Raw genomic sequence first — 21,961 nt, 5'->3', positions numbered from 1 at the left:
GAAACAAAAAGCTATTTTGGCTTCAGATAACATTTTCAGAATCTCCATTTGGGGGATGGACACACTTGAAGCTCTGACTCAGGTGGGGCAGGGGTAATATATGCAACCTAAACATCTGTACTCCTGTAATACGCTGAAATAAAATAAAAAGAGAGAGAAAAGAAAAAAGAATGAATTCATTAAAAAAATTTCAGAATCTCAGCTTGTTTTGATTTTTTTTTTTCTTCTTCTTCAAGACCAGTCCTGACTTCTGCTTCTGACTCAGAAGGATTCTAGAAGTGCCAGAAAACCCACAAAAATCCCCTGGGCCTGAGAGGCGGCTGGAATGTTCAATTCCTCCCTGCACGGCCCACCCAGCTTCTGAGAATTGTTTCATCACTGGCCCTGCGAGCTGGGAGGAGCTGGGAGTTTGCTGTGTCCCGGCCTTCTGTTTTTGGAAAGTGATCTTGCTTCTCGGGCGAGGGGATCGGTTACTCTAAAAAGGCCAGGTTGCTGACCCTTTGTCCTAGGAGAGTGCTGGGGAGAAGGGAGGGGACAGCCACGAGCTGCGCCCTCCTGGGTCAGCCGGACTCTGCCTGCAGGTCTGAAGCCGGGTGGTCTCGGGGGAACGTGGGGTGGTCTCGGGGGCAGGGCTGCCAGCTGTTCACTTTCTGTGCAACAGGCCCTATTTAAGCTTCAGACATCCTAGAACCTTTCTCAGGATTCCGACTATCCTATTTTGAGAATATATTTGATTTACAAATATGTCCCCATAAGAGTTCTCTTTATGTTGCCAAGTACACCACATTTGCTCTATTTCACATTGGTAATCAGAACGGAACACAGTACCTTTATAGTAGAGTCTCAGAGCTGAGGTCAGGTTCATTTTAAAAAATATTGACCCAGTCGCTTTGAATCCTGGTCTCATCTTTGTAGACCCCTGAAACAGTGCTGGGACAATTGACAAACACAAAACAGGAAAAAGTTGGCAGACAGGCTGAATACAGAGGAATGCCAACATAGAAAGCGTCTGTAAGGAAAAAAAAAAAAAAAGTAGAGAGGAAAAAAGAACTTTCCATCGAAGACTCCTGGGAGTAGATTTCTTATGTCACTACATTCTGACCCTGACACTGCTCCTGCCTTTTCTGTTTTCGCTGTGGTAGGTCCCTTAAGCTGGGATTCACAGTAAAGGAGAACACGGAAGAACTTGCTTAATTGTGTGTTTTCCTCCTTAGAGGATTTTGAAACAGTAGCTATTATTTATTAAGTGCCCTTTGCAGTACTATTAATAGCTAACACACGTTAAATACTTTCTACGTTCCCGGCACTGTTCTAGACACATTCCGCATATTGATCACTGAATCTTCGCAGCAGCTCGAGGGCCTCCTGGCACTGTCCCCATTCTCGGCTGACGTAGAAGCACAGAGCAGCTGAGTCCTCTGCCCGATCCCCCAGCTGGCAGGAGGCAGCTCAGCCCACAGCCATGCCCTCGACCACGGCAAAAAGTGCTTGGGGTTTATATTATACTTTATCTCACCCAATCCTGCGTGACGTTCATTTCAAAGAATGGTTGTATTTTGCTTCCCTTCAATCAAAAATCATGGGTTTTTTTTTTCCTCATTTAAAAATTTAGGGGGAGCTTTTTTCCCTGCTTTATTGTTATACTAGAATTTGACAATTTTCTCTTCATCACTATTTTCTTTCTCTTTCATTTGCCAAATGTAAAGTAGCACAACTCTGGCACTATAAGGTGCTAATAGTTGGCTGGAATTGGTGGGCGTTTGAGCATTTGGTTGGTTGGTCCTTCCTGGTTATTCATTGAATGGAAACTAACAAAACGCTGAGCTTTCCCCTCCCATGTGTGGAGTTACAAGCAAATAGGCTGATTAAAGTAAAAATCGTAGCTTTTTCCCGTAGACCTTGTCCACCATCTTTATCACCTGGCGCTACCAAACTCTAAGAAGATTGTTCCATATTTCTTGCTTTGACTTAGAAGATTTAGTGTAACTTTTGAGTTATTTCTGAGACAGGTAAACCTCATCACCTCTGACGGGCATTTCCTTGCATCTGTGCCCGGAATCTTCCTGCACTCAGGAGAGGGGCATGGCCTGGGGGCTGGGGGGCAGCCGTCAGCTTGCTGTCGGGTCCTCAGTCTTGATCCTAGCGTGTTGGACAAGTTCCCTGACTTTACCTCCATTTTCTCATCTTTAAAGTGGGACAAAAATAGTACCTACCTCACACTTGAGTCATGTAACGACTCAAAGAGTTAATACTTACAAAACCCTTACAGTGGCACCTTGCACGTGGCGAGTCCCCTAACTGTCCTCTTGTTAGTGACTCTGTACTTTTAAACTAAGGCCATGGAGCTCCGCAGACACAGTGAGTTGCACGGTTAACCTGGAAGCCCACGATTTCTTTCCTTGAAGTGAGTGGCGGGAATGTCCAAAACCCACGTTTAGAATCCATTACACCAGTTCTCAGAAGATGTTTTCAAAATAACAATGAGACATAGTCTAAGAAAAAAAACAAAAAACACTGGCAAAAAATGTCAGGTGTAAAAACGTTCTTGCTGGGAAATCTTTGACAGAAATAACTGCTGAGCAATCTTCTATAGGGGACACTTGGTGGCAGGAAGGGTCACTTCCTCGTGCACCCCGGGGTGACCGCCAGCCTGGCCGGGAGGGGCACCGGGCAGCTCTAATTTTCCAGGGTCAACTACCTTTTTGGAGTTTAGTTCAAAGCCCTGAAAATGCATGACTCCCTCGGACTATTCTGTTCAGAATGGTGCCTGAGTTCCCATCAGCTGAGCAGCAGGCCAGGCTGGGGGCTGACTCACCGCCTAACAGCAAAGTTCCCTGAATTAGCTTTCTCAGAAAGGCAAGAACCAAGAGGAGCACTTCCTGCATGCTGAGATTTGGATGGTGCTTTATGTTTTAAATTCACATTCCTTCCTGTTCCCAGACCATGAGTAACGCTCTTGGTTCTGAAGTCAGAAAATGAAAGCATTGGGGGAACTTGTACAAAATCCCTCTCAAATCCACCTTTTTAACTTGTAAAGCAGATGCCCAGCTTGGACTGTCACCGTGCTGCCATTGTCACATCTCAGGCAAGGGGAGTCTTTCCTAGTGGCACTCGGTACGGTTAAAGCCACCTGTGAAGCAGGCTCTGGAGATTCCGTGTGGAGAACACACAGCTAACTGGTCTCAGGGAGTGGGATGCCGGGTCTGATGGCACCGTGGAAACTGGGTGACTGCCGGGAGAGCCCAGGCGGGACGTCAGACACACGTCGGCGTCTAATCCTAAGGCACAACTTCCAGGCTGAGTGACCGCTGGCTGAGCTGCTCAGCTCTCTGAGCCTCAGATACTTCATCTGTCAAATGGGAATAATACCTTCTTTTTCGGAGTAATTCTGAGAAGTGAAATTGCAGTATAATTGGTTAAGGATGGAGGCTGCAGACTGAATCTGGGGCCTGGTACGTAACGTGGTTTGATCTTGGGCAGGTGACCCAGCCTCTCGGGGCCTCAGCCGCCCCTCTGTAGTCTATAACATGGGGACAGTGATGGCCCTGTCTCCTAAGGACTGCCAATTAAAAGTGAAGATCTGCGAAAGACACTCGGCACGATTCAGGGCCCAAAGTTTGTGCTCAGTTTAGTGTCTATTATTATAACTTCTGTAAAATTTCTAGCACCACTTCTGCATATAGTGGAAACTGAACACATTAACTCCCACCTTTTCCTCGGGCCCCGTGAGGTTGTTGGAATGGCAGCCACAGCTTCTGTCCCCTGTCCCCACCCCTGTCATCCTGGCTTGGACCACAACACTAGACTCAAGGCTGTGGGTGGCCTTGGAAACAGCTTATTCCACCAAATAAAAGTATCAAGGCTTCCTGCCTTCTAAAAAACAAAACAAAACACTGTGCTTATGTTATTTACTTCCAAGAAGAACATTTTTCTGTTTATTCCTAGAATGTGCATTTTTTTTTCAACTTGGGGCCAATTATAATCATTTGATGTTTTAAACATTTTTTTCATGAACAAACCCATTAATAGTTATCAAGTTGCTCAAGATGTAGGAGCTGGGAAGGCAGGCTTTCTCCCTGGGAATTTGAATGTTATGATTTTGAGTATTATCACGATCCAGTAAGAGGAAGGAGGGTGGGCTGGGAAATGGGTCCTTGTGATATTCGGATTAGGGACTCGAATTTATATTTCACCGGTCACAAAGCACAGCTAATTTAGATGAGTATGCGAAGAATGAGATAAACATGAAGAGCTTTACATGTAGAACCAAAAAATGAAAATTTGAAAAATCATATGTACGAATAACAAAAAAATTGCTTAAACTATGGGACGCTTTATCAGTCTAACTTTCTTCCCTGTGCATTTGTAGCTGGTAACTAAGCCTTTGATAAGATCAGGAGTCTGAGAAATGTCTGACGGATTTGATATTTTTTAATTAAATTTCTCTTCATTTACTTGCCTCTGAGTAGTTCTCTGCTTTCCAAGAGCCAGGCAGCAGTTTAGCGTACAGATATGCATTCCAGAGAGACAGAAGTTTTTGGATTTTCTTTTAACTGGGAACTTGGCTGTCCCTGAGAACACCCAGGCGCTCCGACTCCAGGGCTGCGCTGGGAGGTGGTTCTGGCCTGATGACCGCGCTTCTGCGTTTTACAGCCGTAGGGGGAGACACGGAGACTGGCCCCCCCAGAGCGGCTCTGCCTGGTGTTCGGGTCCCGTGGGAGTTTACTGGCCTGCTCTCCGGCCCTCGGCCACCCCTGATGGCACGTCTAGGGAAGAATTCACTTCTGACTTTTCCCAGAATACTTGTTGACTGACTCAGCAACTCTGAAGTGTCACGCGGGTCTCTGTGTCCCCCAGAGTCCAACGACATGGGGACATAAGACCAGCAAGGGTCAGTGTTTACGGGAATATGATGTTGGTTCTTAGAATTGACACATTTTTCTCATGATCTTACACAATTTTTTTTAAAACAGACTCAACAACCCTGACTGTAGGAGGCAGCAAGCACCCACCCCACCCCTTCCCTCTGGAAGTTCTGAGCACTGGGCTTTTCAGAAAACAATCACTTCTTTCTGATGACTGTGACTTCAAACGCCCTTTCTGCCGGCCGGCGGTGACTCATAAAATAGCAACAGATTTCAGGAACTCACTCGTGGGATGCGGTGCTCGCAGGTTCTCCAGTTTATAACTGTACGGAGTGAGACACGGCAGGGGGCTTCTAGCTGAAAGAGCAAATCTCAGCCCAGACACAAGCGCACATGTGCATTCTGCTCTTAAGAAAGAGGCTTGAACTGAGAAAGAGACACATGGAGTGTTCGATGTGCCTGTCAGCAGCAAAACGACCTTCAAAGTTCTCTAATCCAGTTACTGCAAGTAAGAAAATGCTCCTACGTATGTTAGTTCACCCCCTTTAAATGTAGATTTTTGTTGTTGTTGTTACATCTCAGACGTGACTCTTGCCAAGGCTAGGATTTAGGCCGTGTGATAATACTTAGCTGTCCTACAGTGACGGCCCCTTGGAGGAAGTCAGCGCCGTCTAGAATAGTTAACTACTACAGGCTTATTTTAAACAGCTATGGGTGACTCTAACTGGTTTTCCTACGCTGAAAATAAGTTGCTTCTTGTGAAGGACAAGTGAGACTGTTAGTGCAGGTGCTTGATATACATCGTCACTAAGAATCATACTAGATATGTTTTGAAGTACAAAGTTTTACATGCTCTAAAGTGATACCCTGAATGTGTCAAGTGAAACATATTCCTAAAAATGTGTGCTTTACGCTATCAATGCAGAAACTGCGTGCCTTTTCCTCTCTCAAAACTGGATGTGTCTATTAATAAAATATTAGAAATAAAGTTGTAAACGTTCTAAGATTAAGGTGGCGATGCTCAGATTCCCAATCTGCCCTCCAGCGAGACTGGGGGGACGATAGCGCACTTACATCTAACAGCGCCTCTCCCGCTCCCGGAATCTCCTGCGTCTGGCAGACTCGCTGCAGCGTAGCACTCGGGGCAGGGAGAGAGGGCTGACACATTGTTACGGGGACACGCGTAGAATGAGAAATTTGTGGAGGATCCTGCAGAAAGTCAGTCACTGATTCCCTTTCAGTTTCTATCCCAGGGAGGGGATTCCTTGGGATGACACAAGGTCCCTAATGTGACACAGGCACTCAGCAAATTATCACTGCTGTTGAGCTGAAAACGAGAGCTGACGTCATGGCTGTTCTGCCTGGACGTGAAGCTAACAGAGGACAAGGGAAGAGGCAAGGTGCTAAAAACTAAACAAAAACTGCCTCCCCAAACCTCACGACCAGCCAAACAACCAACCAAACAACCATCACCACGACGACACCAATAGCACTCTGCTTGCAAAAGGTGCCCAGGAGCGAAGCTGACGTCTTGAGTTCTACCCCTCCCACCTGCCGCACTGACATCACCTGCATAGACCCAGCCTGGAAGGTGCCACATACAGCACCTTGGGGGGGGAGAACAGGGAGAGGAAGTCCCTCTCACTCCAGGGAGCAGGTGAGCCCTCCCCCCACTTCCCACACCCCTCAACGAGACCAGTGCTCCGTGGAAACTGTAGATGCTCTGACCGCATGCATACCGGACATGCCTCTCAGGAGGTTCGGGGGAAGCCCAGGCAGTCCTAGGATGACTACAAGACACAGGCATGTGAGCTGTGTCTTTAATCATCGACTCCAAATAGTGGCTCTGCTAAGATCGCCACCTGTCCAGCAGGACATGGACTGAAAACACTTCTCATTCCTACAGACCACAAACCTCTGGGCAACTGGAAATACTTCTGGGTCGTTACCATTCTGGGATACGTTTGAATCGATTATCTCAAATTGACAGCTTGTGTTCCAGGTCCTTCCTCTAATGCATGCTGTTCTTCAAACGCTATGTGAAGAATGCAGGGCCATAAAAATGATGTCCTTTCCTGCTTCTCCTTAACAAGCCTTTTTTGGTTGTTCCATTAGAAAAGAATGCAAAATGCACAGCATTCAACAGATTTCCTTTGCAGGGGACAAGTCATACACACAACTGTGTTATATAACAGATAGATTGTTTTTTCCTTTATCCTGTATTAATCTTCCTAATTGATTTCCCAAAAAGGCAAGTGTGAGACCGAGCTACATCCTGTGGTTGTGACCTCTCTAGGTAAATTGCCACCAAAAGCAATGGAAGATTTTTCAGAGAAAAAGCAGAAGAATTAGCCCCACTGTTCTGTGGCTGACTCAGTTCCCCTGTGTGTGTGTTATGTTTTGGAAATACCTGAGGCTTGCAGTTTTACGATGCATAGAGACAGGTATGCTCAAAACGGAAATTGTTATGGGAGCCCGTAAGAGAAATACCAGAGGAAAGACTTACATCAGAATAGCTCATACAAGGAAGACTTTTTTTAAAAAAACATGGACATTGAACAGATAAAGAAGAAAGTAGTATTTTAATAGGATAGTGAAAAAAATAGCAGATTGACAGTGACAGCAGAAAAAGAACAGGAATACAGATATTTTCGGAGGATCACAATGGTACCGTGTACCCTCAGACCAGGCAGGATTTTCTGAGAGGTCTCTCAACATAGCTCCTGCGTGGAGTGGACGGTTTTCCTGGGAGCTGTTGCAAATGCTGGACAGTTCTCTACATCAATTCACGTTGACTATTTTCCGTGGTCAGACTCAGACTTAAAATAGATCTGAGAAAGGTCTTCAGGTTTGCTCTCTGTACCATTATTCACTTCCTAGCCAGCTGGATGACGACCTGGCGTGTGACCAGTTCGAATGCACAAGGTAACCTTGCCTGAGCTATCCTGGTCCATCAAACACAAATAGCAAAGTGAGGTGCGAGGATAGAACCGCAAGGAACAGTGGGAGAAGCAGGTGTCAAAAAAGCAAATGAACACAAGAGAAAAAAAATCTGTGAGGTCACTCAGAAGTGATGCTAACGATTGTGTGTCCTCCCCCCACCGTCTCCACGCACCCGGGCTTCCTCATGCTTCCCCGTCAGCCCCTGGAGTCAGTAATCCTTGGGGTCCCAATCCCGTGGTTTTCCACGGCCACAAGACAGCCACCACACCTTTACGTGCATCCTGCTCTCCACACGTTACTTCGTTCACTGTACCCTGCACCACTTGCCTCTGCTGAGGAAAACAAACCCACTCCTTCCTGGAAATGGAAGATGTGCTCACGTGGTTCCTCAGGGAACTGAGGAGGGAGGACGGGAACCATCTCTAAGGACAGTTTTCCTTCCGGTCCAGTCCCATTTACTTTAAATGTGTCTTCTGAAATGAGTTCATATATGCACAAGCATCTGGCAAAGAACCTAAAACACGGTAAGTGCTCGGTAATCATGAAGACCCTCTTTCTGACCCACTTCTTACTGAACCACGTACATCCCGACAGTCCTCAGAGCACCTCTCTGTGACACCAAATGGGTGGCTGAGGATGACAGACCAGAGCTGATCCCTGTCCTCGATAGAGTTCTTACTCCCTTACGTTAGTAATGGAGAGACAGCACTGCTTAGAACGGAGATCTCAGTCAGTACAGGCTATATCCTCACTACATTCGAACCTTGTCACCGAAGGAGCACGGCTGTCACGCTACCTAGAGGCTGTGTCCTGAAGTTTGTTAAGGCTGATCACTGTCTTTCCTGTGACTAAAGCATAAATAAACCCTAAGTATCCTGCTTACTTAATATAATGGCACATGTTTATTTGAGGGTGCTCCTGGAGTTTTTACGTGTGCAAAGAAGACATGTTTTACGTCAATCTGAGCTGGATTTTTTGACTCATTAAAAATATTCTGCTCCTTGGACCCAGATTGGGAGGTGACATGTATGAAATTAAGTAAGTTGCGGACTTGCTAGGCATTTTCAGGGACTCAAGTTTAACACTGCAAACGATTCATTTCGAGCAAAGTGGACACTCGGCTTGAGCTACAAGATTACTCCTCCGCGACAGATGGTTTCCACACCTGAATCGTGACCCCGCTTTTCTTGGCTGAGAACTTTGGCCTCGGTGCCACGAAGTAAGATGACGAGGCCGACTCTTGCTTGGGCGAGGTGGGGGCGGCCACGGGCACGGGGGAGGCGCTGGCCGGCGAGGCGGCCTCGGCGAGGAAGGCGGGCTGGGCGGAGTAGGCCGGCACGGAGTACACCGACGAGGCCCGCACGCTGGGGGGCGAGCCGGCGTTCACCGGCCGCGGGGGAAGCGCTTGCTTCGTGGCCAGGGCCGAGCTGACCTTGGCCGGTGACCGCTGGGGGAGGCCATCCTGCGCGCCCGGAGGTTGGAAAGTAAACAAGGAGGCGTTGAGCTGGTACGGTTGGTGCTTCATGACCTCCAGAGCGTTCAGGGGCTTCTTGCCCTTCTTCTTGCCCATTTTGGAGGCCTGCGGGGCGGACGGCTGGGACTTGAGGGCAGCCGGCGGGTAGGACGGGGAGTGGATGGGGTTGTAGGCCATGGGAGGCGGCGCTCGCACGTTGGGGGAGTACTTCCAGCCGGCCGGCAGCGACGGAGTGGGGGACTGCGCCCGGGCGGCGTGGGCCTGCACCGTGTCCGAATCCACCACGTACTTCTCCATCCTCGACTGCCGTTTGGCGAAGAGCTGCGCGCCCTTCCCGCTCATCCCCGGAAGCTCGTTGGATGGTCCCGCGGCACCTGCAGCATTGACGGCCGGGGCAGCAGCCGGAGGCTTGGGCGTGTGATTCTTACCGGCTACTGCCGCTTGCGGCCCTCGGAAGGGGCCGGCCAGGGTCAAGGAGCTGGCGGGCCGGGCCGCGGGGTAGGCAGGCTGGGCTATTCTGATGGAGGAGACCACCGTGCCCTGCGCCGGGTTTGGCGCGGGGAAGGCAGGCGGCTGGGCTGCGGCGACCCCTGGAGACCAGACCGGGGACACCGGGGTCACCGGCTGCGAGGGCGAGGACCTGACTGCAGGCTTGGGAGCGACGGGAGGCGGGGTCTTCTGCTTGGAGGCGCCCTGCATGAAGTTGCAGGCCTCGGCGCCCAGGCTGAGGTAGTCCTCCTCCGGCCCCGAGTCGCCGCCCGCGCCGGCGCCCCGTTTGCCTTCTGAGTTCTGGAGCAGCGACAGGAGTTCAGGGTTCGGGCTGACTTTGGGCTCTTTGAACGTAAACATGGGCTTCGCGGTGCTTCTCCTCTTGGCCTCCTGCAGGATGCCGGTCCTCTTGGCGGGCACGGAGATGCGCTCGTCGCGGGAGGCGATGCGCTCGGACGCGTCGTAGAAGGCGGGCTGCGCCCAGGGCGCCGGCTGCGGCCACGGCGGGGGCTGCGCCGGGCTCGGGCCGGCCGGGGCGTCGGGCGGCGGCGCGACCGCCGAGTACGGCGGCGGCGCGGGGAAGTCGGCGGCGGGGCTCGTCGCGGGCCGCGCCGGGGAGAAGGGCGCCGCCGGCGGCAGCGCGGGCCCCGGGAAGGGCTGCGCCGTCCGGTTGGTCGGGGCCGCCCTCTGCGCGTGCGCCGTGTCGGGCGCCCCGCGGCCCAGCTCGAGGTAGCTCCTGCTCACGGCGCCCGGCGGGGCCGCCGCGTCCGTCCCGGCGGGGGTCGGGGCTCCCGGGCCGTCCTCGTCCCTCAGCGCCGCGATCTGATCCATCCGCTCCCTCCGCCGGGCGAACATGAGGGCTCCCTTGCCCGTGGTGTCGGGCGACATCTCCATCTTGTCCCCGCCGCTCGGCTTCCTCTCCACGCCCGCGAGCCCCGAGTCCCAGTCGAAGTTCAAATCCCGCGCGCCGCCCCCGTCGGCGTCGCACGCCGCGTCCTCGTCCGCGTCCGCGTCCGCGTCCGCCTCCGACTCGCTGGAGCCCGGAAGTTCCGCCGCGCACGCGCCGTCCTCGTCCCAGTCGTCCTCCGCCGCCCCGCGCGCCGGCCGGCCCGTGCCGTAGCTCACCAACGTGTACCTCCGCGCGCGGCGCCGGCGCCGCCTAAACATCAACACGCCCTTGGAGCCGGGCTCGGGGGCGGCCGTGAGCAGCAGCGCGATGCTCTTGCATCTGGACTTGGCCTCTTTCACCTGCTTCTCCGACTGGCTCTCGCTGCGCCTGAGCCCTGCGGACGCGAAAGGACACAGGCAGCGATGAGTGCGAGGAAGACGCAGCAGCAGCTCAGAAATTGCCTCATTGGGGGGGAAGGGAAAGGCACATGGAACAGCTCTTACAGCTGGGTACTGAGTTTTGAAAGAATCCAACGCATTTATCTTTCTTATTTCTTTCAAAATTTAGGCTTTTATAATAATAAACTACATATATAATACTATATAATGCCCTGTTCCATTTGCTTTCATAAAAACATTTTTATATGCGTTGCTTAGAATGCATGTTCCATACATTTGTTTCTCTGTGAATCTTTACACGTGCACAACAAAAAGTGGCCAGTAAGTGCCAGTTAATAGGATATAAAATAAAACTAGGAAGGACATCATTTAAGGACATAATATTTTCTTTAAAAAACAAGATAATACATCCTTGTACTTCCGTATTTAAAAAATAAGATGTCAATGTAAAACTGTTTCCAAGTATCTTAAAAAGGGAGGGCGGTATCCCAAGAAAATGTTTAAAAATTTTCTAGATGTTTTCATGTAATATAATTAGCTACATAGGTTTTCCCCTTTTTCTTTTTCTTTTTTTTTCTTACCCTGACAACTGCCTCAAGTCTTTCCATTCACAACTTCTAAATTAATATAACTTTAAACACTGAACTAATCATTGAAAGTAGTGAATCAATAGTTATAATTCAGACTATTACATCATTGTGAATGTATGTAAGAAACTCTAGCTACAAAGTTGTCTAGACAAATTTGTTTGTAAACGCATTGGTATTTTGGAACTATAATACTACTTTATAGCAAGATGTAAGTGTAAATCTTGGAGAAATTTAAAAACTATATGACTTGTGACTCTTTACTGCATGTAAAAACTGATGCAGAAATAAGTCATTTAAAACAAAAGTATGACAGTTACAAAAAAATTTACATTTAAATTTTTTATTTTATTCTTATTTTATCAAAAATAAAGGGGTGGCAGATTAATTTATAGCATCCACAATTTATGATTTATAGTTAATCATGCTTTCAATGAATTATCAAGTATTAAGTATGATTCTCAAAAAAAGTTTTTAATTCCTCAAAAGAGTTAAATGGAAACTTCAGAAAAAATTTTTGAATATTTTATGATTGAAAATGAGCTTTTTTGTCACTGGAAGAAAATACCAAACAATGATTAAAAAATAAAATATAATCAGAGACTATAATTTTATGATTATTTGATAAGGACATATGACACATGCCATTGTCTGTCAAAGTTACAGATATTTACTGATGATCAAATTGTATACAGAGATCATAGTTAAAAATGTGGTTATTACTGAATGTAATTCCTTTTTTGCCTAGTGTTACACAACTTTTTAAACTGACAGTCACAGTTGCACAGTTGTTGCTAACCGCACTGCCAACATGTAAAGTATGTGCATGGTGTCTTAATACTCGGGTTTAATATGCTATAAATGCGGAGATGGCGTCCAGATGCGTAAAGTATAAGGAATGATGAGCCGCACTTGCCAATAGAGCTACAAGTGCTTATGCTAAAAATATGCTTTGAAAGGGATAACAATAGGTTAGAAGACTAATTCGCCCCCTGGAACAGCAGAGCACACTGCTGTTGTGTGAGTCTGTAGGTTCAAGCGCCTTTGCCTGTCAGACTTCACATCCTCAAATGAAATTTTAGGGAAAAAAGAAACAAATACAGGAAAGAAAAACAACAAAAAAATCATAACACCTAAGTTCCACTCTCATCCTCATTCTCCTTTCTGTCCTCACTCCCCTGGGTAAAGCAAATGCCATGACAAGGCTGGAACTGAAATATGTTTTCTGTTTGGGGACATTTAAATGCCTCCACATGGCCCTGGGGACCGGCTTGTGTCTAGAAGGTAGGTGAACACTTTGCAGTCCAGTGAAGTCTTACAAACGGGGAGGACTGTGGAACTGCCCAGCATGGCACATGTCCTTGTCTGTCAAACCCACTTCTGCAAGCATCATCAAGCTGCACAATGATTTTTTTTTTTTTCAAAATGAGGCTCTGCTTTTAATATCCATGGTAGGGCTTGTGTTTTAAAGATACATCTCAGTAGCAGAGTCAACAGCTTTTGACATTTAAACTCCCAGTCCACATGACTTCAAATGCTCTCTTCTGCTATTTTAACATGAACTAGTACCGGTTTCCGAAACAAATCGAGAAAGGCACATGGACGAGATTATTTTCTTTAACAATTCCTGTGCCTCTGGGGAGAAAAAGAAATCCAGGAAAAACATTTAAATCCCCTATGACGTTCAAACTTCTCGCTTCCCATTTGGAAATTGGCATTCTCCACAATTTCACATTTGTTATTTTGTGCATTCGTTAGATATTTTTTTTTTAAAAAGCCAATGACAAACATAAGAAAAATCTTTTTAAAATAAAAAAGCATGCAAGCAAAGCAGCAGCAAAATGCCCTCCACTCCCAAGCCCCTCTGACAGCCCAGGCGCCCACCCGGCAGGACTTACGTGCGTGCCGCGCTCGGTGCTTGTGAGGTCTGCTCTGGTCGACTCCCGAGCGTGGGTCTTCCCCCTGCTCTGTGCCTTCTGATGAGACGGCAAAGGACACCAGAGAAGGAGGTGCTTCGGACAGCCCTCCTTCCCCTGGAGAATCCACACACCCCTTTGCTGCCTGGAGCCTGCACCCTTCTGCCTTCTGCCTGTCAGAGCAGTCGACGATCACTTCCACCCGGGGCAGCCTGGCGTCCCCTGCTTCGCTGCCCTGGACCACTGTCAGCTCTCTGCCCCCGGAGAGCTGGATGACCCTGCTGGACCTCAGGGAAGGCTCTGCGTTCTCGTTGGCAGGGCCTGAGTTTATGGGGACGACCCCGTCCTGTTGAAGCTTAGGGTCTGGCTCGGGAGACTTAGATTTTTCACCTCCCAGCAGGGCCACTGTGGGGCCACTGGTGTCCTTGTGTCTCTCCTGTGAAAGGGACAGTTGCAGTTCCACCACAGTGCCTGCCCGCCCCCCTTCTGCCTTCCCCCTTAAGACAACTCCTTCTGCCAAGGGTCCACTTTGGGAGTCAGGCGTCTGAGGACCCCTTTGGTAGCTCAGGACTGTCTCTGCTTTTAAGTTCTCTTCACAATCAGGACTATTTCTTGGGTCCTCGGCTGGGGGGACTCCACGCTTGACAGGGGCGACGAAGAACTCTCTGTACTGGGTCATTGTGGTCGGTCCAGTCTGCACGGTGGGACTTCCCGCAGACCCCTCGTGTATGAGATGCTCGTGGTTTTTGTTTTCAGTTTCAGAGATCAAAGCCTCACTTGTTCCACCGGATGATGGTCTACACACAGAAAAATAATTCCAGACACTTAAATCAGAGGGTGTTACGCCCGCCAAAGAATTCCCTGACACTTTTATGATGTCTAATACATGATATATTTCAAAATATTCCCTCCTAAATGTCAGCTGCAACATATTTGAAAGCAGAAATGGGCCACATGTTCATAGTATTATTTAGAGAGCTTCCAAATAAACTTTTTCTTTAAAGCACAACAAAAGTGCTTACGAAAGATTGTGAAAACTAAAGCCAGCCTTAAAGTCAGTTTTCATTGTTTCAAAAGCCCAGGTTGTAGCCACACGGATGCCCTTTATCTGTAATTATTTGTGGATTTGTGTCTCTCTTGTACTGGGTTTGCTCCAGAGTGACAAAGCATTTCGATGTCTTATTGACTAAATTTTGGTGGAAGTCACATAAACATACCCAGCAGCTACAGATCCCTCTCCACCTACAGATAACTCAAGTAATCCCTTTAGAGGCTGTGCTTTCTTGAAAGGAACGGAACAGGAGCTATTTGTCAAGCTCCAGTGAGCGTGTGTTTTGTAATAAGTGGACCCCAGCCCAGTGCTCTTGTGTAAAGAGAAATCCTTTCCATGCTGCAATGGATCATTAAGTCATGGTGTATTTATAATCCGAGTTGCCTCCCTTTCTTCTGTTTGAACCTGTTTCTTGGAGCATTTTCCTTTTAGAGTATCTGAAGTCGAACTGTTCCTTTATCTCTCAGCTAAGGAGGCCAGAGCTACACACCAGGGTTCTTTGATTTTGACCCTAACCATTCCCAGCTGGTTTTGCAAATTTGACTTTGTGAGAGGCAACAATGTCTGTTCTGGAGTTAAACAACTTCTTTCTAACACTCTAAACTCCAAATGCTTTTAGAAGAGAATTATCATTCCCAGGATAGCTGTAGGAGATGCCTTCACTTCTTACATTTGTACATTTTTTTTTTAAAAATAAGCAGTAGTAGCTATCTCTGCCTCTTTCCTCCTCCCTGAAAGTGCACCATGACTAATACAGGGATCGTCAATTGAAGGGAGTGAGCTCCTAGTTCTACTTTACTGGAAGGAATTTACCTTGGAATTTATGTGGTAGTGGAATTTCAGACCAATGTTTGAAATACTGACTCGCTAACTTTGCTTTTGACTGCATTGGGCAAAACAAAACTAAATGAAACAAAAACTAACAATCAAACGAAATGTAGCTTTCTCTACGTAAGTAATTTGAAAAGCTTCCCGGTAATGCAGTATTTAAAAAAATTATAATACAGTATTTAAAAAAACATGATGATAGAAAATTAGATCATTCTTACAGAGAAAATGATAAATATACCCTGTTAAACTGAATTTGAGGGTATCAAAAGGTCAGAGAGTTTTAGTTTAGGAAGGCTTTGGGATGGAAGTAGATTAAATCACTTTGAATTATGTTAACAGTCAATTATGGAGCTGAGAAGAGGGTAATTTCAATCCATTCCAGCTTTATAGACTGGATTTCAGACAAATGGGCTTGATAAATGTTAACATTTATTGGTAGCTGAAGTAAAATGTATAGACACAAATAAAAATCATAAAAGCATGAGAGACAGAGAGAGAAAGAGAAAGAAGAGAGAGAGAAAAAAAAAAGCTTTAAAACTTAAAATACTCATTTCAGTTTACATAGGTGTTGAATTCCAAAATTTATATGTCATAATTATATAATCATTTACTTTTTATGCCTAATCATTTTAATAAAAGTTAAGATAATAGAAACTTAATGTTAAAGGAGTTATTTTAAAATAACCTAGCCCAGCTATCTCTGGGCAATAGTCCAGGAAAAGTAAAACACTTGTCCTCCAGTGAGAGATGACAGTGATACGAGAGAAATATTTAATTGCAGGAAACAATGTTCAGACACCCAGGGTGCTGGTGGAGGATGATGATGATGATGATGATGATGATTGCCTTGGGCTGATTTTAATTTGGGATTACATTTTGAACCCCATCAATTATTATTTATTTTGTAAAAAGTCATAATATGAAGAGAAAATAATAACTATGATTCCAGTTATTAAAAGTAGCAGAGAACTAGTCCATTTATTTCTGAAAGTAAAGATGTCCTAAGAATTAGCATTAACCCTCGCTTGACTCTCCCAGGGACGGCCATCATCATCAAAACAAGAACGAGTAGGATTGTTCCAGACAACAGATGCATTCCAGAGACACTGGCCTCATTAAATCAGCAAGGACATGAAAAAGGGAACAAGTTAGAAAGGGATTTTTCCCCATTGCAGATATGATTAAACCTTTACAGAGATGGAAATCTTCAACTCCTTCAGAGATTGAGACATGATAATGCACACTGTGATTGGACTTGGCAACATTTCTGTGGGGCCCATTTTAAAAGCAAATGGCAGCTTTGTAAAATCTTTATTTCTCCAACATTTATGAAACTTAATTTTGCAGCATAAAAATTCTTCGTTGGTAGTTGTCCCATTTAAGAAGACTGAAAATGGGGCCCCGATCCCTTTTGACTTTTACGGTCTCTGCTAAGAAGTCTGCTGTTAACCTGATGGGTTTTCCTCTGTTGGTTAGTTTTTGCTTTTGTCTTGCTCCTTGTAGAATTTTCTCCTTCATTTTGACTTTGGCCAAGTTGATGACTATGTGTCTTTGTGATGTCTCAGTGTTCAGTGAGCATCTTGCATCTGGATATCTGAATCTCTGGCAATACCAGGGAAGTTTTCCTCAATAATTCCATCAAATAGGTTTCTTATACTTTTTGCTTTTTCTTCTCCTCCCTCAGAGAAACCTATAATTTGTATATTGGCTCGCTTTATAAAGTTCCATATTTCTCTGAGTAATTGTTCATTCTTCTTTATTTTTTTTCTGCATTTTTGACTGACTGTGTTAGTTTGAGATCCTTGTCATCACACAAGGAAATTCTTTCTGAAAATCTTTCTTCTGCTTGGTCTAGTCTGTTGCTGAACCTTTCTGCTGTATTTTGTAATTCCCTAAATGACTCTTTCATTTCTTTAAGTTCTATTATGTCCTTTCTTATGTTGTTTAGCTCTTTTTTGACTTTTCATTTTTTTAACTGATGTCCTAAAATATTTTTTGGCTTCTTTGTGTTGGTTTTCAACTTTCTCTTCAATCCCACTCATCTTATTTGCCATCCATATTCTAAATTCCATTTCTGACAGTTCAATGATTTCCTTTTGGTTGGGGTTCATTGCTGTAAATCCATTGTAATTACTTGAGGGCATCGCATAGCTTGTTTTTTCATGTTGCCAGAGTTATTTTGCTAGATTCTTCCCTTCTGTCACCTCAGGGCAGGTAGGTTTGCAGCACACCTGTTCTTGTTTGCTGGGAACTCTGCTACTTAGCGAGAAGGAGAGGTCCCTGGATGGGGCTTTTGTGACCTACTCTGGAAGATTAACCCAGCAGGGAGGGGCAGATACGCGGAGAGCCTTTCATGCAGCTGATCTGTGTTGTGCTGTCGCCTGTGATGGTCACAGTCCCAGCCTGTGTTGAATATGTTTGTGCGGAGTGGTGGGTTGTCCCCAGGCTGCTGTTGGAAGCTCATGTCGGGGACTGGGTGAGTCCCTCTCCACTCAGGCTGGCATTGCCGGGGGCTGCTGTGCCTGGGTCTCCCTGTAGTGGCAAGATGGCAGCTGGGTGGGGCTTTCCAGGCAGCGGTGGTGGATGTCAGGGCATTGGCTCCAGCCAGGGCCAGATGTGATGGTAGTTCGAGGCCGGTGGGTCACTGGTGGAGCATTTGACCGCAGGGGGCAGTTGCTGCCAGGCAGCGGGTGGGGGTTCCGGGGGTGGAAACCTGTGGGTGGGCTGCAGGCTGTGGGGGGAGCAGTGAGGTCTCACGGAAACAAGGGAGCCTCCTCTCCAGGGCCATTGGCCCAGTGGTGACACTGGAGCTTTGGGGGTGGGTTTGCAGGCCCGGTGGCCGTGGGGTGGCCTTGGAGCCAGGGCCACAGGGCTCAGCGGTGGCGCTGGAGCCTCGGGGGCCTGACAGCGGCAGGGGGTCCTCGGAGCTGGGGCCACGAGGCCTGGCGTGGGCGCCGCAGCCTTAGGGGCAGGGCTGCGGGGACTCACACGGCAGGGAGCGGGGGCTGCGGGCCCCTTGCTGGTGCTGGGACCTTGGGGACAGGACACGGGGCCCACGGGAGCGGGGAGGCCTCCGTGGCAGGGGGCGGGCCCGGCGGTGCTGCAGCCTCAGAGCCACAGCGCATAAGCCACGGGGCGCAAAGCCTAGGGCCAGGCGGCGGCTTGGGGACCGCAGGGGCGAGGTCGCGGGGCCGCCATGGTCTCCCCCTGCCCGGGTTCCGGGGACGCAGCCCCTGCGGGGCTTCTAGGTGGCGGCTGCAGCGCCCACTCCGTTCAGACCCCCGTGGGGGTTGGTGCTCGGCCCCCTGTCACCGGGCGCGCGGGTGTCCATCTGCCTGTCCCCGCGCGGCCAGCCAGGGCCACGGGGAGGCCGCGGCGACAAAGGTGAGCCCTGGGCACACCTGTGCTCTGCACCTGCCGGCTCAGAATGGTGCCCCTCGCAGGCGACCTGAAACGGCGGCCGCCGGGTCCCCCCCGTGCCTGCTTTGCAACGCGGCGTCCCTGCACGGACCCCAAGCAGCTAGGGGACCGTCACAGCCTGGTCGCGGGGCCTGCGGGGACCGGTGGCGCCCGGGGCTCTCCGCTTCCACCTTTCCTCCCGCACCTGCGGATGCCGCCCCCGGGCACCTTCCAGTCTTGCATGTGGACTGACCCAGCCCCTTCCCCTTCGCTCTGAACGTCCCTGTCACTTCTCTGATGATTCACCTGCTCCTGCCAGGAAGGTCCTTCCGCAGGGGACAGCCACCTGCAGCTCCAGTCCTCTCCTTGCCATGCGCGCGTGCGGGGGCTGCTAGTCCACCCGCCCGCTCCCGCCCCGTCCGCAATCTAAGCAGCGAGGTGGGACGGTGGCCCCTGGGGAGATGGCATCCACAAAGGCCTCGCCCTGACCGCGCAAAAGCCTCGCTCTAGTCACCTGCTTTTGTCCACACCCCAAAACTGGCTTTCCGGGAGATCCCGCTGGGCAGACATCTGGCTGCTTTGAAGTTTTTTGTTGTTGCTCTTTTTTTCCCCTCTCCTAGCATCCACTTTCAACAAAAGAATTACACAGTTTAATGGCTTAATATTTAAACATTTCAAATTCATCTGTGAACCTGGGAATTATAACTGAGTGATCCCGATCCATCACAAAATCTTGATCTATCAAAGAAGTATTAAAGTTTCCTCAATCTACCGAACCTTCTAAGGAACTGGTCTAAAATATCTAAGATTTTTACCAAAGTGCTTGCAACAAAGATTTTTATCTTTTTTTTTTTTTTTTTTTTTGAGACATAGTCTCACTTTGTTGCCCGGGCTAGAGTGAGTGCCGTGGTGTCAGCCTAGCTCACAGCAACCTCAAACTCCTGGGCTCAAGCGATCCTCCTGCCTCAGCCTCCCGAGTAGCTGGGACTACAGGCGTGCACCTCCATGCCCGGCTAATTTTTTTCTATATATATTTTTAGTTGTCCAGATAATTTATTTCTATTTTTAGTAGAGACGGGGTCTCGCTCAGGCTGGTCTCGAACTCCTGACCTTGAGCGATCCACCCGCCTCGGCCTCCCAGAGGGCTAGGATTACCGGCGTGAGCCACCGCGCCCGGCCAAAGATTTTTATCTTAATTCTCAGTTAACCAGAAAGTTTAGCCAACTAGAATTTCCCATTTCTCAAACACTGTGGTGTTTCCGTGTATTCTACAAAGCACTCCCAGTTTTCCCATAAATGAATTCTGCAGGAGAAGCTATGATCGTTCCCATCGAATGTCAGGAGGAAATGGACATCTCTGCAGGCCTGCTGTACCTTTTGATGAGCATCTGGAGGGAGTCCGTTATACTTTCCATGAGCTTGATGACTTCGGGGTAGGTGAGGTCTGCACAGGGGTTGCCGTTGATGGACACCACCTCATCCCCCTCGCAGAGCCCGGACCCGGACGCTTTGCTCTGGTTCCGAATCTGAGGGCAGTAAAAAAGGCACAGTTAGAACAGCAGGACCTGTAGATAGCAGGCCACCATCTCTGCGAGACAGGGGTAGACAGATCTCCAGTCTGTAACACCAGCCCTGACTTTTAATTCACCTGTTAACACATAAGACCATCTTAATAACCATGTCTCATCACACCCCCCACACACAATTTATTACGTACCAAAATGCCAAAATTTAATTCTCAACATTGTAAATAAACAGAAAAAAAAAAGAAAGCAAATCAATGTAAAGGAACCAGAATAAAAGGAATAAAGAATAGAAAAAATGGGGAAAGATGTTAGATGCTTACGTTGATTATACATTAAAAAATAATGATTCCACCGTAACATTTTACCCCAGTAAGAAAGTGATTTCTCCCATTAAAATACATTTTAAGGCCGGGCGCAGTGGCTCACACCTGTAATCCCAGCACTCTGGGAGGCCGAGGCAGGCGGATTGTTTGAGCTCAGGAGTTCGAGACCAGCCTGAGCAAGAGCGAGACCCCATCTCTACTAAAAATAGAAAGAAATCATATGGACAGCTAAAAATATATATAGAAAAATTAGCCAGGCATGGTGGCGCATGCCTGTAGTCCCAGCTACTCGGGAGGCTGAGGCAGGAGGATCGCTTGAGCCCAGGAGTTTGAGGTTGCTGTGAGCGAGGCTGACGCCATGGCACTCACTCTAGCCTGGGCAACAGAGTGAGACTCTGTCTCAAAAAAAAAAACATTTTAAAATCCCCTCTCATTGCCGAGGGGCTGTAGGAAGGGCCGCTGGTTTTAAGGAGAGCGCTGTGCAGCTGAAAGGGCTGATGGACGCCATCCCCAGATAGTGAGGATGTCAGGGAGCCAGGATCCATGAGAACATGTTCCAGAGAGCAGCCTGGGCTAAAATCAACTGTTCAAGACATGGCACTAAGTAAACGTTAGCAAAAAAAGAAAGAAAACAGAGATTATTCTTCAAAAAAATAAATAAAAACAGCCTTGCAATAAGGACTGCATCCTATTCTAGCACAGAATGATGCAGAACAGTAAGTGAACAGAAAGCGAGGAGAGAACTTCCAACCCTGGCAGAAGAGAAATTCGGAGAAGTAGAATAGTGGCCCAGGGTCCTCACCGCGCCTTAGTGAGGAACAGCTGAGGATTGATACCCTTTGTAACGATGATTATGGCAAAACATAGCGCTGATCATTCTCCATCGCCCTCCCCTGTGTGGGTGGAAGGGGAGGAGGTCTGGCCTCTGGCGACCACGCTGGCTGGGCTCCCTGCGCTCTGGCTCCTGCGTGGATTCAGCCAACAGGAGAGAAGAAAGAGAAGGAAACGAGGCCGGGCACAGTGGCTCACGCCTGTCATCCTAGCACTCTGGGAGGCCGAGGCAGGAGGATCGCTTGAGGTCGGGAGTTTGAGACCAGCCTGAGCAAGAGCGAGACCCCGTCTCTACTAAAAGTAGAAAGAAATTATGGACAGCTAAAAATATATATATATAAATTAGCCGGGCATGGTGGCGCATGCCTGTAGTCCCAGCTACTCGGGAGGCTGAGGCAGGAGGATCGCTTGAGCCCAGGAGTCTGAGGTTGCTGTGAGT

The 21,961-nt window shown here is 48.2% G+C and overlaps 1 protein-coding gene across 2 annotated transcripts in view; it reads right to left on the bottom strand.

Annotated features, from left to right (window-relative positions):
- Window positions 1-21,961, bottom strand: part of SYNPO2 (synaptopodin 2) — a 110,342-nt gene that overhangs the window by 10,978 nt on the left and 77,403 nt on the right. The window contains exons 2-4 of one of the 2 annotated variants that reach the window (XM_045537344.1): window positions 20,217-20,368; window positions 13,544-14,358; window positions 8,974-11,054 (exon numbers count right to left, since the gene is read on the bottom strand). In XM_045537344.1, coding sequence (XP_045393300.1) covers window positions 8,974-11,054; window positions 13,544-14,358; window positions 20,217-20,368 — 3,048 coding nt within the window. Of the gene's footprint in view, window positions 1-4,413; window positions 11,055-13,543; window positions 14,359-20,216; window positions 20,369-21,961 lie in introns of those variants that run through there. The other variant, XM_045537342.1, reaches the window with a different exon arrangement.

Source organism: Lemur catta, chromosome 26 (genome assembly GCF_020740605.2).
Source record: "Lemur catta isolate mLemCat1 chromosome 26, mLemCat1.pri, whole genome shotgun sequence".
Lineage (NCBI taxonomy): Eukaryota > Metazoa > Chordata > Mammalia > Primates > Lemuridae > Lemur > Lemur catta.
The sequence above is the reverse complement of the archived record's forward strand: the minus strand, read 5'-3'. Positions and strand labels throughout refer to the sequence as shown.